This window comes from Salvia hispanica, chromosome 6 (genome assembly GCF_023119035.1).
Source record: "Salvia hispanica cultivar TCC Black 2014 chromosome 6, UniMelb_Shisp_WGS_1.0, whole genome shotgun sequence".
NCBI classification, from domain to species: Eukaryota; Viridiplantae; Streptophyta; class Magnoliopsida; order Lamiales; family Lamiaceae; genus Salvia; species Salvia hispanica.
This window is the reverse complement of record NC_062970.1, coordinates 9820347-9839336: the sequence shown is the minus strand read 5'-3', so window position 1 is coordinate 9839336 and position 18990 is coordinate 9820347. Positions and strand designations below refer to the sequence as shown.

Here is an 18990-nt window from a genome sequence, read left to right as displayed (position 1 = left end):
AGACACAGATTCTTTCCAAAAGAGAAAACAAACTTTCAATGAAGATTTTGTCACCAAGGGTGTTTTCTATTTAGTACTGTTCATGTTCTCATAACATTGTTTTGTCACTGTTGTTAAGATTACGAATAACTAAGTTTTTAGTGGAATTCTATGAATTTGGATACGTTGATCTCTATGTTAGATTAATATATGCTTGTCTATGTCTAACTCATTTCGTGATTTTAATCCTTCCTGCGCTTTTACATTCGTTTTGTAGATAATTTTATGAATGAATATAAATTTGCTATAATATTTGGAAAATGAATAACATTATCGAAATAGAGAAGATTAACATCAAAATCAATAGAACTCGGGATAGTTGAGGTTTTATATGAGGCCACTGGTCTTTAAGGTCTTTATGCAGTTAGATGTTAGGTATTTGAGGGGGCTTTCAATATCAACATCTAATCTATTGATTTCTCACCTCATAAGGGTGTTTAAATTTATAAAGTAACTAAACTAACAATGCTTGAGACACATAACGACATAGAAATCAAATAAGTTAATAAATGCATGAACATTATGCTTAGCTCTTGTAGTTATTTTGTCCATCTTCGTGCTTTTACATCAATTGGATTAGCTACCTTTATGAATGTATATTACAGTGTTACAATAGACAAGGGTCGAATAATAATTGTATGAACTGAGAATGGACAACACCTTAATAAAAATCATTTCGGAGAATTGAGGTTATGAGTGAAGATGTAAACAGAACATGCTTTTAGGAGTTGTACGCTTACACAATAAAGAGACTTTGGGCCTAGCTTGCAACATACAAATCGTGTAGTTTGGGAGAAGGCATAATTTTACCTTAATGGTGCCTTAATAACTCTTGAGATCTTAGTCAGTATAGCTCGTAGATTGATTGAGCATTAATTAACATAAAGTCATCGTTATCGAATCCATTGGATTTTACTTCCATTTGATATTGTTTTTATTCTTTTTGTTCTTTTGCGTTTATTGTTGTTTGTCATTTCGTTGTGGAACCCATTTATCTTTGGTATGGAGCATTTCCAATCTCGTTACCATACCAGATTTTTTCAGTGTACCATACCAAAATCTCGTATATCGTACTTCGTGATACAAAATATCGAAACACGTTATATTGTACCATTTCACTTATTTGTATATCAAAAAATAGTTTATATATGCATACTGAAATACTGTTGTATCTTACCCTTTCAATTAGAGTATTAGTCGGTAAGTACCGCAGTATATCCAAAAAGTGCGGTTAATGTGGTATGTTCAGTATACCGCAGTGTACAATGGTATATGAAAATTATATTGTTAAAGGTATGATGCACTTTTTATTAGCACTAAAAAAAGTTGCAAGCATACAAAGTAGATCTAGTATAGCTAAAGGTCAGTACCGGGTTATCGAACATAAGGAATAAGATTGCGAATGACTATCATATACTAAGTGTCATATACCATCTAGAGACACATAGTTTTTGGTTTTAGATTTATAAACTAGACATAAGCAAATAATAGAAAGTATAAAAACAAAACAATACAAAGCAAGCTAAAAAATGTAGAGTTTTAGGATCCAACTACTATGACCTAGTGATGATGAATCTCACAGAATGCTTACCGTTTTGTGTCTCTATGATTATTAGGAAAGTCGTGAATCTAGGATAAGCCCTCCCTCGAGTGCACCTATCCTGTAGATTAGACTCTAACTATCAAAGTCTCATTCCAATAGATTAGATTCTAACTCCTTAAATTTCTAAGACTCAAGCCCTCACAAAGGGTCCCCTCTCGAGTGAGGATAAACATGTGTTGTACTCATTCTTTCTACCATGTTAAACTAGCTATCTCTCGATTAATCTAGTTAAATGGACATAGTTATAAAGTTGGCCAAACAAAAGAACAATAAAAGTACAAGAACAAGTAAAACGATCACAAGAACTAGGAAAAGGTTCAATTCAATAAATCAAAACATGTTCATAATAGTCTTCACCAAAAAATCTACAAAGTATGTTTAATTACTCATAGACAAGTAGTAAAAACAATAATAAAATCACGACACATGAAAGAAACATAATAATTTTCGTGGCCTTCAAAAATTGGGAGAGATTTGGGCCTTCCCTGAATTTCTGCCTAAATTTCCGTCAGCTTTGACTGCACTGCGCAATGTTCGTAGAAATTTCATAACTTTTTCCACAGATCACCGATTGAGACGTGCAAGGTATCCACGCGAAGATCTTTCAAAGACGAAGAGAATAGCATGCAATAATCACTAATTGTACTCCAAAACCGCCGAGAAACTTGGCTTGAACTGAGGTTGTTGCACCTTGGACTTTTTACACCTTTTTACTGCCATTTTCTACCATTTCTCAACAAATACGTCAAAATACCAACATGTATAACATATGAAATTTAAGAACATAATTTTCATGATTGACATTTAAAATGAGTCAAAATCTAGCCCTTAAAAATATGCAAAATTGACATACTTGAATTTTACATGGTTTTAGAGGGTGGTTATGTATGAATTTGATAATATTTTGTCTATTATTGGACATGTTTATATCTACTTCTCTATTATGTTGGTATGTTGACCATTTTGTTAAGAATGTGTAGAAAAGACACAAAATATGTAGATGTGCAGCAGCCTTGGTTCGAGACAATATTTACTGGAGATTTTGAAGTCCAATCAGCCCCTAATGCATATCAATCTCTTCGTCTTCGAAAGAGCTTCTCGTGGGTATCTCGCACACCTCAATCGGAGTTTGGTAGAAGAAGTTATTGCCGTTACAAGAACAATGCGCTGTCCAGAAACTTTCACGCGGCCGGGTGAATTATTACACTATAAATTCACCCGGCCGGGTACAACGATTCTGCGCGAAAAGGGTCAGAAAGTGGTCGAAAATGACCACCCGGCCGGGTGAATTTTGCTCTTTATAATTCCACCCGGCCGGGTACGCTATTTTGGCGTATTCTCTTGCCAAAAATGCGATTTTTGATGGGAGATTAAAGGGAAAACACCTAGGGTTCATATCATTGAACACCCACCGCCTCCATCACTCACACACACCCCCAAGAACACTTTGAGAGAGAGAATTGAAGATTGAAGACTTCCAATCGGAAGATTGAAGTTGCCGTTCCATAGATTCATTCTCACAAGAGTATCTTAATCTTTTCTCCATGTATTTCATAGAATCTTTTGTTTTGAACATGGTTTTTATGAAGAACATGAGTAGCTAAACCCCTTTTTGTAGAATTCTTGGTGATGATGCATTGATTTCATAGTTTTTATCCAATTAATTTTGTTCTTACCTTACTCTTGTAGTTATTTGATTATTCTTGGGTTTATTCCTTTCAATTGCTTGATCACCACTTGATTGTGTAGGATTAATTAGATTAATCGGGAGATGAAATAATTAATCTGGAAATAGGAATAATTCACACCTTAATGCAATAAAACTCGGGAGAGTTGAGGTTTTGAGTGAGGTCTTTGACCTAATCGAGCTTTTGGGAGTTAGGGGTTTTAGGATTAGAAGGGGACTTCAATCCTAGCACCTAATCTACAGGTTTCTCACCTCGGGAGGGGGTTTAATCTATAATTGTGGTCGACTTAGTAATTCTAGAGACACCAAAAGGTAAGGCAATTTGATTGGATAAGAGCTTGGAATTGTGCATCGGATCCTTGAGTTCTACAATTTTCTCCATATTATCTTTTCACTCCGTGTTTATTTTCTTTTACTTGTTTATTTGCTTATTATATGCTTTTCATAGTGTTAGAAAAAAACCCAACTTTTTCCGATTGTCTAGATAGTAGTCAACGTTTGTTCGTGGTAGTTAAGTTGATACAAATTTGTCTCTGTGGGATACGATACTCTTGCTTGCTAATTGCTACACTAGCCCCGTACACTTGCGGGTATCACTTGTGTTAAAATAAGTCGAGTCAAGTTTTTGGCGCCGTTGCCGGGGACAATTTTGTATCATTATAGCTTAATATCGTGATAATAATTGAGATTAATAGTCTAGATTTTATTTGCTTTATTTTTATTTTTATTTTTATGTTTGTGTTCTCTCTTTGAGTTCTAATAAGTGTTATGTCCATGTTTGCGAGGTACACACCTAGAGGCCGACCCCAAGATAAGATGGAACTATTAAAGGAGCAGCTGACTCGAACTCTCGAACTCATGGGCCAACACAGTGGAATGCAAGTAACTGAACCTGACGATGTGTATGGCGATATGGATTATTAACATCCAAAGGACCAAGGCTGGAGCTACAGTGATTACCACCCTAGTCAAGGTGGTTACAATTACTACACCGAAGGCCACCCCCCTTCCATCTTCTTAGATGAGCCGTTATATGGAAATATGAAGCCAACCCTAGAAGAGGCTCTCGCCACCTTTATGAAGCAAACTGAAGCATGTATGCGAAAACCTGAAGCTTATAAGGATCCATCGCACCAACTATTCCGAAGTGAACCAATAATGGAACCTCAAGGGAAGGTTGAGTATGTTGATTATATTCAGCAAGTGGACCAAGACAGAGCTATTGACGGATACTATCTCAATCAAACGGGTAGTGATGATTATAGTCTAACCAAGTCCACTCATAACTCATCATTTGGATATTCCGACCATGCTCAGCAACCCTCACATGATTTCATTGATGGGCCTAAGAAGAATTCTTCGGAGGAGTTGTTGATTGCCTTCATGGAAAACACTAAAGCTTACATAAAAAGTTCGTCCCGGAGATTAGACAAGCTGGAGCAAACCATTGAGGAGTTGAGCTCACACATGAAGAATATGGCGACTCAGATGAGTCAAATTGCTCATGTTGTTATCATTCAACAACCAGTTCAATTTCAGGAGATGACAATTGTGCACCCGAAAGAGTGCAATGCCATTGGTCAGAAGAGTGGTATTGAAGATTGCTCTTTTGTATAGACTTTGTGCACAGAAAAGTATAACAAGTTTCCTAGGTCCAGCAAATCCACTAGATCACAGGGTCTAGGAGCTCACTGGTCGTTGGAAAATCTCGGTCGTCGGACACACAGAATACTTCTTCAAAAACCCTCAACCACTTATACTAAAAATTAGCACAGGGAAGTAGGGATCGATCCCACAGAGATGGATGCGTAATGAACATGCTCAAGGAATTGGAAATTATTTTTGGGTTGGCTGTTGCCACGCATTTTTGGGTTGAGGAAATTAGACTAAACTTGGAATTGAAATCTGCTACGCTAACAGCTAGATCTAGGCAGAACAGAAATCATGCATGTAAACTGAAATCGAGACAATCACTAGATCTAAGAAACTATTCTAAATTACCTAGACCTGGGAAATAAACTGACGGTGGGGACCATGGCTGAAAAAGCAGAGTACGGACGAAAAGCTGGAAAAAACAACTAACTAAAGTACTAACTAACAGCGACATCATCTTCTCCAATTCAAATTGCACAAAAACTCAGAAGAAACAAGCGTGAAGCGTAATCGCTACTAACGAAGAACAATTAGGAACTAAACAGATGTACGGCTACTAGACGAAGTAAAACAGAAAGGAAATAGAAAACTAAAAAAAATCCATGCACAACTTGAATCCCCTGTTCAGATCCAACCTCGAATGCTAAATCCACTCCGGATCCAAGCATCCGACACAAACTCCGGCCAAAAACATTCCATAACTTCAGATTCAACAAACAACCTCCGATCAACAACAACAACACAGATCTACAGCCAAATTCCCCAGATCAAGCACCAAAGTGACAAAAACAGAGATTAAGATGCAACTTGCCGAAATAAAACTTCAAACAACAGGATCAACGTAGATCAACACGAGATAACACCAATATAACAGAAACTAAAGGAATGCATAGATAATCAGTAACAGCAACAACCAAATCGACTTCCAAAAGTGAAGTTCGAACGAAATAAAGTGCAAAAGAACCGAAAGTAAATAGATTGTTTCTTCGCCCTTCACGCCGACGGTGTTACGACGGACTTTCTCTGAAGATGAGACCCTTAAAACCCTAAACTACCCCAGAACTCCCATTTTCCAAGTGTGTGTGTTGTGTGTGAGCTAAGAGCGAAATTGTATATGTCCCCCTATTGTGTGTTGCATGCTCCTTTATTTATAGGCGTTGAAGTGGGGCCCAACGAGGTATAGATAATCTTTGTTGCCCTCAGCTATTGACTCCCTTCTTCTAGCCTCCTTTTCCTTCAATTCTGCTCACTTTTCCTTCATTCCTTCGCTAGTCCGTTTCCTCCAGCTTCTCCTGGATCTAGCGATTCTGTCACACACCTGGCTTAAAAACTGTGTTAGATCCAGTAAAATATAGTGCTTTTCACCATATAACCGATGCATGAAATTAACCTTATCAGGTATCAATCAAGAACTTCTATCTATATCCGACAGACAATCCAAAATAAATCATGGCGAGGATGACAAAGGCAAGGTTGATGAAGAAAATAAAGAAATCGAGGAAGTAGTGACTGCCAGACTGAAAAAGAAAAGGTCCCAAAAGAAGAATAAAATGGCCAAAATGAATGGAGTTATACTTTTTCAAAGCTCAATGGTGAGTCGGTGGATGAAGCAAATGGATAGGCTTATTCATGCGATAGTGGCAAAGAGCAATGATGCGGATTCCATCATCCGGTTCAGAATAAATTGAGAGAGCTTGAAGACGTCGAGCCAACGACGATAACCAAAGGCACTATAGGGGAGGTAACCCCTAGTAGGTAACTTTTACATTGTTTTCATTTTAGTTTGCCTATCATATAAGTCTCCCTTCTCCACCAACTTTTCAAACTTATTCTTTGCATAGTCTTGAATAAGTTTGGGGGGTGATATGGTGGATAGTGAGCCTTATGAGGTATTTTACTGCTTTATTTTTGTTTCAAATTGATTAGTTGTCTTTTGTTGCTTTTATTTATGTTTTAGGGTAGATTTGTTTTGCTTTAGACCTCTGTGAGTTGTTTTGGTTTTAGTTGTTGTGGAATTGAATTTGAACTTGTTTGAATTTTGGTTTCTTGGGGTAAAGACTAGTTGTTAATGATAAAAACTTCATCCATCTTTTAAGCTATCATGGTCTTTGACTTAGGAGTTTGAGTAATAGGTGCATAAGTAACGAATTGCTTGTTTGCCTTGATTCATGCTATTACCCGAGTGAGATTTGAGCCAAAACTTCTTTTTTTGTGTGATTTTTTTTTATCATATGCTTGTTGTTGTTTCTAGAACTTGCTCCTAATCATATTAAATCTACATAGTGAATGTGAATTTAGGAGATGACGTTAGGCATTCTTTGTTCTCCCCTTCACAAGTGTATATATTTTTGTCTTAATCCCTAGTTAGCCCTCCTAGCCTAAAAAGTGTCACAATGTCAAATATTTGTTAAGTCACCGTCAAGAGTGATAAGCCTACAAACTTGGAAGCACATATGGAGCGTTGTAAAAAAAATGGAGGTATAAGCTAGACGAAGTCTAGAGGAAGAAAAAAAAAGAAAAAAAAACAATAAATTTGTGGAGGTATAAGCTAGACGAAGTCTAGAAGAGTTATTGGTTGGGTTTCTAAATAAGTGGGGACCGGATGGGAGAAAGAAGTTCGACAAAGTCTTACTTATCTGAGATTTGTTATGCGAAATGGTCTTTTGTTGGGATGTGTAATATGCGAGTACTTGGGCTTCTCTTACTTTTCAGTCACTTTAACCAAAATGTTCCCTACCGTCCAAAAAGCCACATTACAACCTTAATAAAGTCCTTTCTAATTTTAGATTCACATTCACATTCTAGTAGAGGAGATGTTTGATTTTGAGCAAGCATATGGTGAAAACTACTTGTATTTTGATTTGAGAGTATTATTTCTATACATACACCTTTGAGAGTGAGATACACATACACATATCTTGAGAGAAGCATGAATCCAAGGTGATATACGAGTTAGTAGTAAAAGTGCATTCGACGGCTTGACTTTATAGAATTTGTATTTTGATATGCTCTTGTATTCCATACTCTTTGAAACAATAATGATGTCTAAACCCCTTTAAATCCAAGTCTTCTTTTAGTTCTTTTTCTTCGTTGCTCGAGGACTAGCAATTATTTAAGTTTGGGGGAGAATGCAAAATCCGTATTTGTCAAGGTAACAAATCAGACTTTAAGATATCATATCATATCGAAAATTCAGTATTTTTTATACTCTGTGTCCTATATTACTCGCACTCTTCTTTTTTGGCTCGTCTCAAACTACTTACACTATTTCTATTTTAAGTAAGAATTAGGGTATTAATTAATATATTAAACTTAATTATGTGTTATCTTACACTTAAAATACTAATTTAGTTACACTTTAAAAGTGCGAGTAACATTGGGCGGAGGGAGTATGTTTTTCGATACGATAAGTGCGGTATACGCATATTTTAAGTATTTTTCCATCCCTAGTTGGGTGGAAACCTTAATCTATATATAATTGTTTAGATAATTAAAATATCATTCATAATTTATTAAAATAAGTAATGTTAATTAATTTAATTATTTTCATTTTAAAATATAAATGAGATAATGTATAATTTTTTGCAAGGACAAAATGTCATTTTTAAGTTTTACTAATTAATTTAGTGCTTCAAACACCCTACTAAAATGATCACATTTTTAATTGTATATACCAAGAAATAACATAAGCAAACACTAGTAATTGTAATTTTTATTTGTTGGATCTGTAGTAATTAAAAATATGATAATACATCTCACTATAAAATTGTGTAACAAATTGATATACGAAGTGTAGATCATGTGTGATTTTTCAACCAGTCGAAAGAAATAAACGAATGGAGACTTTATAACTTGTTCAAACTAGACCATTCGTGAAAATGGGAAATTAGCACTTATAAATGCAAGACATTGTTTAGGTAAAAATATGAAAATAAATAGTGAGATGCAGGGCCCATAGGTCGTATCCAATACTATTTCATAGTCCTTTAATAATGCGTACAACTAATGCCAATGATTTCTGGACCTCCTGTCATGACTATGAAGCCTATCCCATCAATAACCAACACACCCTCAACCCCACCATACACATAGGAAAAAGAGATAATAAAACAGACAATTTTTGCATATTTTATTGGTGGTGTGGGTACATACATTGTGGCTTGAAAATATTGTGATACATTGGTATGGTTTGAATAGTTGCTACCCATACAAACACGATGCATCTTCTTTTATAATGTTATTCTTATAAGAAATCTAAGGTTAAGCATACTTGGCATGAGAAAATTGTGAGAAAGGTGACCCTTGGGAAGCTACTCAGGGAGCGTGTGAGTGAGGATAAAGCACGCTAGAAAGAAATTGTATTGGTTTGTGGAATACTCGTCAGTCTGGGAGCCGGTTGGTTACAACGATGGTGTTAGAGCCATTAACGAAGCCACTATGGGGCCTGATAGGGCAACTGTCCCACCCCCAGCATATGTACTTATTACTACAATATACTCCCTCCATCCCATAATAGATATTACACTTTTTTTTTAATTTGTCCCACAAAAGATGTCATATTTCCCTTTTTTTAAAAAACTCTCTCTCACATTAATATAAATATATTATTTTCTCTCTCCACCAAACACATAAAAACAACATCACCCAAAATCACGTGTCAATCCCCAAGTGTGTCATCTGTTATGGGACGGAGGGAATATGTGCTACATATTTACAAAGTCTTTGAGTAGCGAAGATCGTTTGGCCCCAAGATATTATGCATAGTGACACAAGTTTGAATCCTCCTCGCAGATGTTATAGTAATTAGAAAAGTAATTAATAAATTAATTATGAAAAAATAATTTACCTAACTAGATAAATAAGAACATGTCAAATAAAATGTATTAATAGTGATTTAAGTATTTATTATAGGAACTTAATAAAACATGTACTACATTGTATCCTTCTCTTTAATGAAATATTGTAAAAAACCAATTTAATATATGATTGTAATGTCACTGAGTCCTTTAGGTTATTCACAGTTTAATACCTAATTTTTGAGATCATCTATAGTTTAAGCTATCTTTGTAATTTATTAGACCCTTTTGATTCCGATTTCTATATGAAATTGCATTTGAGATTTAGACATGAATGAGTCTTTGTTTTGTTTTCTTGCACTCTTGTGTCCAAGAGTTTTACTCGGACTGTTGTTTATTTGTATAATATCCGATTTTTAGTCTTATTTTCTAATTTACTTGCACCTTATTTTCTAACAATGACTAATATATCTATATATAATTTCTAGTATTCATTCACTAATTTATTGTCTCTCTTCTATTCCTCTATATATCTTGCTACTCTCCATTGCCCATGCTGCAACAATTTTCGGCTATACTGGCACTAAAAATTACCTAAAACTCCGGCCCCCAATATAAAATTTATGGCTTCATCACTGGTTGGAGCTCCTTTAATGGAAAGGACTAGTTGGAGCTCAACCTCACTAGTGGAGTCGTTCACACAGGAATCACAAACCTAATTTGCACAGCCATTGCTAACCTCTGAGCTCTGAAGAATTTTGGGATTATGACAAGTATATCTTCTAGGGGTGCTTAAACGGTACTCTGATTCTCGGTTAACCGGAATCAGAACCGGAACCGGCCGGTTAATTGAGGAAATCGAAACCGAAAAACGGTTTCAGATCCAGTATCGGTTCCAACTTTTTAAATAAAATCGGTTCCGGTTCTAACCAGAACCAACCGGTTCCTAACCGGGAACTGGATTATAATTCAGTTTTATTTTATTTTATAATTTAATATACCAATAAATCTAACTTAATTGAATTAATATTGAATTGAAGTAAAATAATTTGAAACATTGAGTGATTTTTAGATTTAAACAGTGTTAAATTTGCGAGCTCTGTATTCTGAAGTATTTAAAATGTTTAAACCGTGATACTTTGAATCTACAATTATTTCCCCAATCCATTCTTGATAAAATAACTACTATGAGTAGGACATCATAAGTTTATTTTTAGTGTCAAAAAGAACTTATACAAATTCAATATAACAATTCAAAAACATACGCTTTTAACATGTTTGTGAATAATGTATTAACTGTTCCGTTATAAATCAAAAAGTCATAAGAAAATCAATTAGTATTGGAAATTTCAATGAATATTTGTTAAGCCCTAAAAAGGAAAAATGGATTTTTTTTTAAATTGCTAAATTTTAGAACTCTCTTTTTTTTTATAAAAAAAATTGCCAAATCGGAATCGACCAATTCCGATTCTAAAATTTATGAAAAATTATAACCAGTTAACCAGTCAACCGGTCTAGTTAGAATCAAAACCGGTTGAATAAACAGGCCTAGTATCTTCATCAAACGAGGCTGAGTTTATAAGTCAAGAATATTGGTTTTTAAATTAATTTTGTAAACTCCTCCAAGGCTCCAACTTTCTCTTCATAAATCGAGCTCGTACTTGAACTTGAGCTATTGGGATCTTTTATTTGACCATATTTATTGGCAACCTAGTTTGGTGTTATGTCACATTTTATAATTTATAAAAATATATATAATATATATATATATATATCTCTATATATATATATATATATATAAATTGGATAAGTGGTATGTCTCTCACTTCAACAGCGGTCTTTGGCGGCAACCAACGACCTCATTGTCTTCCTCCTTTTTTTATTTTATTGATCAATGATAATTTTTTAAAATTTAAATATCTTATAGAGTATTAAAACTTTTAAAAATTATATTAAAATTCATAATTTTTCAATTTCTACAATAGAGACTACATTTGCTATAGTTTGCACATAATAAAATTCTCTTCTTTTTTCCATATATAAACCTTCTTCTTTAATACCTATTTGTCCAAAAAAATAATCTCATTTATAACGTCATGAATTTTAATGAGAAATTAGTAAAGTAAGAAAGACGAGGAAAAAAAGGCAGATAAAGTAGGAAAGGGAAAGAAAAAAAGTAAGAGAGAGAGAGAGAAGAGAAAGTGGGTAAAGAATGGGAAAATGTTTCTACTTTTTAAAAGGATATTGGCACCTAATATCATAGAACTTTCAAAAGGATGATTTTTTCCCACGAACATTGAAATTGGCAAATAATATCACAAACTTTACCCCGAGTTTGTTATTTCCCACCAGTGAAAAAATTTCAGCTATATTAATAGATTGAAGAACAAATTTGGAGGGTGTGCTTAAAAAAAACTATTCTCAAATATTGAAAATCTTGAAACTCCCGAAGTTGTTGTCGAGAAATTATGAAAAAAATCCGTATCATGATATTATTTTCCGGAATTTTTTCATTGGTGAGAAATAACAAACTCGGGGTAAAGTTCGTGATATTATTTGTCAATTTCAAAGTTCGTGGGAAAAACTCAATTTTTTTAAAGTTCCATGATATTAGGTATCAATATCCCTTTTTAAATGAGACTATTTTTTGTGAACATCTCAAAGTGACAAAATGACGCTATTTTCATAGACTAAGGGAGTATAATTTTTGTTTGTTAATTTTTAAAAATTTTACTTTTTCTTTTATCGTGCTTTTATAATTTTTGCAGTAATAAAATATTTTTAAAAAAAATATTATTATCAAAATATAATATAAAAAAAATGTAAAATGATGTGATTGGGTAGTCATTGATAAAACATAAAAAAGATATGGTCAGATTGAATGGATATTTATGAGGTAGGTATTGATGACGATGATATAGAAATTAATTAAATTATTAAAAAAAGTGGGTGATTGATTGGATTGGGTTGATTATTTGCTAATAAATATATTCTTTATGGCCCCGCTAATCCTGTTAACTCATTTATGATCTTGTCTCTCATACACTCCTCGAAATCGACAGCGACAGATGCGGCAATTTTACAAGTGTAACTTTGGGAACATTGTAGCCAGTGGTGGATCTTGGGGGCGGGAGGGGTCTCACCCCCTCTGTGCGACTAATTTCCCCTTATCCAAACGTAAAATTGTCATGTTTGCCCACTCCGTTTGCTTGGTTGTCGCCCCAAAGATCTAAAAAAATAGTCATTTTCGCACTAAATCAAGCTAGTACTATATATTCCGCCCCCTCCATTTCCGAATCCTAGATCCGCCACTGGTTGCATTAATCAACCACCCATTTCCAACTGAATGAAAGATTATACCTTTTTCGTGTTCCCCTCTTTTTTCAGCCAAACCCCCTAAAAAAGCTAGAGAGCAATTCAGGGACTAGGGTGAAACGGGAGGCGGTATATTTGGGGTTTTTTTTTCCGGTGAATAAACGGAATTGGGAAAGAGAGAGATGGGTTAGTATAGGATGCCGGCAACAAGTGTTATCTCGCTTTCTAAAATTGGTTAGAAATAATCATCTCTATTCGACATATTCAATCGAAGTTCGAACCATAGTCGAATGTGTTTGTTATCTCGATCATGGCCCAATAAGTCTATTGTGGATTTGTGACAACTAACTGGGTACTAGTACTATATTTCAATAATCTACACTAAGTCATTACTTTGTTTGGTCACATGCCAACAACACTAATTACTAAACTTAAGAATTCTTCGCAAGCGCCGTATACTTTCAAAATGTTTTATATATCATTTGTTCAGCACACAATTATTTTATCCTTTTTTTATTAAAAAAAATTGTATAAGAGTGAAAATAATCGTTCGATTCAATCTTATTATTCATGATAATCATTATGTAATTGCATATAATACCAAATTACCAATCCAACTAGGTAGCTGGGGTTATGGGAAGTTGGAAGTGTCAACGAGACGATAGATACAAACTCTTTTAAAGGCTCGAAGAGAGGTCATAATTTTATTACTCCCTTAGTCCATTAATAAAGATCACATTTTATGTCCTTAGTCCATCTTATTTGATCACATTACTCCCTTAGTTTAAAAATGTGATTTATAGGTACCAGAAACGATATAAACTAAAAGTTAAGTATCATTTACGTGTGAAAGTGAAAGATCAGATACCATCTATAGTTCACTCTTTTTAAAATTCTCTAGTCAAATATGAACATGTATTTGAAGCAATGGGAGTATAAAGAGAGAAAAATTATCAGAGGAAAATAGCGAAATCCAAAAACATTGGAATAGCGAAATCCAAAAAATCATCAAGAAGATGCAACAGTGGATAGCTGGGCGACGAGAAAAGGTAAAAAAGCAAAGGGCTTCTATATTCAGCCGCTTTATTTTCGTCTACTACAACCACACACCCTCTCATACATTATTCGTTTTTACTCTCTATACTTTTCCTCATCTCTTCTTCAACTGCCCATCCCTCCTCTTCCCCCCTCCCACCTCTCTCTCTCTCTCTATTTTATTTAGATATAAAATTGTTCTTCGGTTTGCGAATATAGCACATGTTTAGACCCATTAATCATGGATTCTCCTCATATTCTTGGTACTTGCACACACACACTCTCTCTCTATATGTGTTTGTTTAGGCTCTAAAATACAAAAAGGGAAGTTTTTTATTTTTGGGTTATGATTGTGTGTGTTTGGAGATGAAAGCTTTGTCTTTCAGGTAAAGGAATAATGTGGGCATACTTATTTGTTATTACAACCAAACACTAGCTATGGATGGTTCGTCCTTGGACGGTAAAGATTCTGCCTTTACCCTTTTGTCTTTACGATCGCTTTGTTTTTATTTTCTTTGCTATGCATAAAGATTAAATCTTTTCTTTTCTAACAATATTTTGTGATCGATGGGATGTTGGGTTCGTATTCGATCTGTTTGATGCTGCGATTTCTTGATTGATCTTCATTTAATTTTATTTTTGGGTTTCGATGAAATTGAATGCACGCATACTCACACACTCACGCACAGACTCCATTGCTATTACTTTTCCTGTTCTGTTTCCCTTTTTACGATTCTGTAAAATATGTCTGTTTATGTGCTTTCCAAATTATGAAGAAAAAGAGGCGATGGTGGATTCTGTCGGTTGTGTTTACTTTTTCTTGTATTTTGATTTCTATTTATCATCTAAATTTTCAAAGATGGTTGTGTGGTCATTTAGCTACTGTGCTTTGACAAGTTCCATGGTGATTTTAGTGCTTATATCATTGAACATTTGCAGTGGCTATCTAGTTTTGAATCTCTCAGAAAAGATAGAACTTTGCAAAATAGATGGCAAATCTGTATCTTGATCTTTGGTTGATCTAATTATTATGTGTTGTTCTTGGGGTGTTCCATGTTCATCTTCTATCAGTTGTCTTCAATGCCTTTCAGGCCTCGATCCTGTGTTACACGTTTGCAGTTTCAATTTTTTGTATGAGTTACTCGTACTGATTGTGTAGTTTAACTATGCAATCTTTATGTGCATGATATCGCCAGTTTATTTTCATTAATCGCCATGTGCCAAGACCTTATCTTTGTCAACAATGAAGTTGTCGCGATTGTGAGAGGTTGAGGAACCTAAAATTGAAATTTGTCCTTTGCTTCAACGTGGTTTTTTTTCTACTCTACTGAGTACTCCTATCTCTTCTTTGTCATTCCATGTCCCACGTTTTTATTGGTGTAGTACTTATACCCCGTTCAGCTCAATCTTGATGACCTTGTTTTGAACTCAGAGTTGGTGTTTGATCCATCAAAATGCAGTAAGTTGAGTATGGAACAAAAGAGGGAACTTGTGTATGAAGTGTCCGAGTGGTCAGATGGTGCCACAGAAGTGCTGCACAGCTGGAGTCATCAGGAGATATTGCAGGTCCTCTGTGCCGAGCTGGGAAAGGAAAGGAAGTACACCGGCTTAACCAAGTCGAAAATAATAGAAAATCTTCTAAAGATTGTGTATGACAAGAAAGTTATGGAACGTGGGGCTGCAAGCGTTTCAGAATCACATCCTACCTCAGAAAACGGTGAGAGGACTCCAAAAAGGCTAAGGAAATCTGATCACCCAAACCGTCTGCCTATCACAGCAGGTGCTGCTGTTACTAGCGTGCCAGATGCTGAGCAAGGTAATACAGTGTATTGCAAAAACTCGGCTTGCAAGGCTAAAATGAATTGTGAGGATGTATTCTGCAAAAGGTGCTCGTGCTGCATTTGTCGACAATATGATGATAATAAGGACCCTAGCCTTTGGCTGAATTGCAGTTCGGACCCTCCCTTTCTTGGTATGTCATGTGGCATGTCGTGCCACCTCGAGTGTGCCTTACGTAATGAAAATTCCAGCATTTCAAAACATGGGCAGGATAAAGGGCTTGATGGGAGTTTCTCTTGTGTGTCTTGTGGAAAAGTGAATGATTTACTAAGGTACTGCCTGATTTTGCTCATCGATTTAATTTCATACACTTCATATCTGAAACTGATAAACTAAGCCTACATTATGCGAAATACCGACTTGTTCATGATGTTCTCTCGAGGTACTTAATTTTTTATGGATATTCATGGTAATTAGCTCGAATTTTCTGTTGAATTATACAGCTCATGGAGGAAGCAACTGGTTGTCGCAAGGGACACCAGGCGGGTCGATATACTATGCTATAGGCTATCGTTGTGCCAAAAGATTCTTGCTGGTACCAAGCTTTACCATAATCTTTGTGCATACGTAGATGAGGCAGTATCTAAGCTTGAAGAAGACGTTGGCCCTCTCACGGGTTTACCTGTAAAGAAGGCTAGAGGTATTGTTAACAGGCTCTCTTCGGGCCTAGAAATTCAAAAACTTTGTGCCTCAGCTGTGGAGTCTCTCGATATAATGCTTTCCGAAAGAGCATTTGTTACACCTTCTAGTACGCTCTCTCTCTATGCTCGTTTTAAATTACTCTAACTGACATTTCTGTTGGCCTTATTAATGTGTTCTGAATCGCCTAGATTGCAATGCACTTGCTGGGAACTTGTTGCAGTTTCAAGAAACACGCTCGTCGTCTGTTGCATTGATACTGAATTCTGATGATTCCAGCTTGGGAAACGTAGTTGGTTATATGCTGTGGCATCGGAAAGCAGAAGATAAGGACTATCCATCGGAGCCTACCTGCAGGCTGTTCACACCTGATACAAAGCTGTTGCTTTCCAATCTAATCCCGGCTACAGAGTATTTCCTCAAGGTTGCTGTGCTCGAGAAAGAAAGAGAAATTGGATCCCTTGAGTTTCAATTCAGAACAGAGAGCTCCGAAGATGAGATGCAGAATTTGAATTCCAAGAGTTTAGAAGAAGAAAGAAGTCAAAGTCCGGCCACCAACTGCAGCAGTCTCTCAAATCCTTCCTCAGTCGAGGACGAGAACAACGCAGTCTTGCCCTGCAGAAATGAGGATAGCAACAGAAGAGATAATTATCTTCGTTTTACCAGTAATGCTGATAAGCTTGCTGCTTCAAAATTGTTTGGTAAGGATAACGACAACGAGTTCTTGGATCCATGCCTGAAAGAGGGCAATGGAGATATTATCTCTTTGTCGGATGAAGAACATAATGCGGTGAATTTCAGAAATAAAGAGAAGGAGTCGTCAACCAGTCAGATGGTTGAGGAAACGAGCACCGACGATGGATCCAACACTCCCCGGACAGGCTTGGAGTGTGTCCCCTACGTCGACAGCTTGCAGGTCACTCCCTGCAAGATGGACAACATGAAGGACGGAGGTGGAAGGAAGAAGAGGTGCAAAACCAACGGGAAGGGTATCGACATTGTGTCCAAGAGAGACGAGGAGCCTCAAGCAGGCAGCTCATCAAAGAAGAGGAGTGGAGAGAGGCACGATGAGGAATGCCCTGGCATCGGGGACAAGGATTTTGAGTACTACGTGAAGGTGGTTCGGTGGTTGGAATGCGATGGTCACATTGACACTACGTTTAGGCAGAAATTCTTGACGTGGTACAGCTTGAGGGCCACTCCTCAAGAGGTACGGGTTGTGAAAGTATTTATTGATATGTTCATTGAAGAGCCGGCGTCACTTGCAGGTCAGCTTGTCGACAGCTTCGCGGACGTTATATCAAACAAGCGATGCTCGACGGTGCGTTCAGGGTTTTGTTTGAAGCTCTGGCACTAAGAGGTTTATTGTTTTATTATAGGATTGAATTCGTGCAGATCTTCAAGAGATTTGCCTGCTTCATTCTTTGAATTTGAAATGTGATTGATTGATCAATTGAAATAGCTTCTTAATCATTTATGAAGAAAATATGTTGACAGTTAGGATTTTGTTCATATTACAAGCGCAGTAGCACATTGCAATGGACATATAGGCATTTATGTTCACGTTTGGGTAGTAATTGGAGTGGGAGCGTCTGCTACGTTTCTTTTCCGATCACGATCTCGTTTCCTGTCTCCGATCGCGGTGATCGCTCATGGCGGACGGCTGAGATTCGGGACTTATGAAAGGTTTTGGGTTTTACGGTAGGAGTAGTACTATTTAACTAGTGTTTTAGGATGTACCAGAAAATTGAAAACTGCAACCCACTTGAAGTTGAGCAGGTCTTCCACGACTTTCTACTACCTCCGTAGTACTTGCAAAATACTCTCTTTGTCCCATAAAAATATAGGCATACAATATGGCACGAGAAGAAACCAATATTATTATTAGTTTTTAGTTATTATATAAATTGTATTTACCTTGATGTATAAGAGTAATAAATTTGAATAACTTTTCACAAATAGAAATACTCATATTTTTATGGGACGAACGAAAATAGAAAGTGCATATATTTTTATGAGACGAATGGAGAAAAAACTTTTGAAAGAGAATGGGGTTTTAAAGCACAATTGGTAAAATAAGATTTGGTAAAATAAGATTTGGTAAAAAGAAAAATGAGTAAAGTAAGAGAAAGGAGGAAAAAAAAAGTAGAAATAGAGTGAGTGAATTGTGGGTTTCACTTCCTAAAATAAAATGTTAGAAAGTTTCTATTTTTAAGGTACGACGCAAAATGGAAATAGTTTCTGTTTTTAAAGAACGGAGGTACTAGTATTTTTTACTTCATCCCTTAAGGGCATCCGCAATGGTGCGGACGATGCAACGGACGATGCATCGTCCGTCGCATCGTCCGCCACTGTAGCATCGCGGACGATGGGTTAACCATCGT

General features: G+C 35.9%; 1 protein-coding gene across 4 annotated transcripts; it reads left to right on the top strand.

The window, feature by feature from the left end:
* The first annotated feature begins 14123 nt into the window (after nt 1-14123).
* LOC125195863 (VIN3-like protein 2) lies at nt 14124-18106 on the top strand. Of its 4 annotated transcripts, none has more exons than XM_048094128.1 (5): nt 14124-14142; nt 14515-14588; nt 15561-16239; nt 16411-16715; nt 16798-18106. In XM_048094128.1, the coding sequence occupies exons 2-5, from the start codon at nt 14567-14569 to the stop codon at nt 17961-17963; spliced, it is 2172 nt and encodes a 723-aa protein (XP_047950085.1). In that variant the 5' UTR covers nt 14124-14142; nt 14515-14566; the 3' UTR covers nt 17964-18106. The 4 variants fall into 4 exon arrangements, with proteins under 4 accessions (XP_047950085.1, XP_047950084.1, XP_047950083.1 ...); XM_048094127.1 differs by lacking the exon at nt 14124-14142 and adding an exon at nt 14184-14391; XM_048094129.1 differs by lacking the exon at nt 14124-14142 and adding an exon at nt 14185-14391 and having other exon boundaries at nt 15589-16239.
* The last annotated feature ends 884 nt before the right edge of the window (nt 18107-18990 follow it).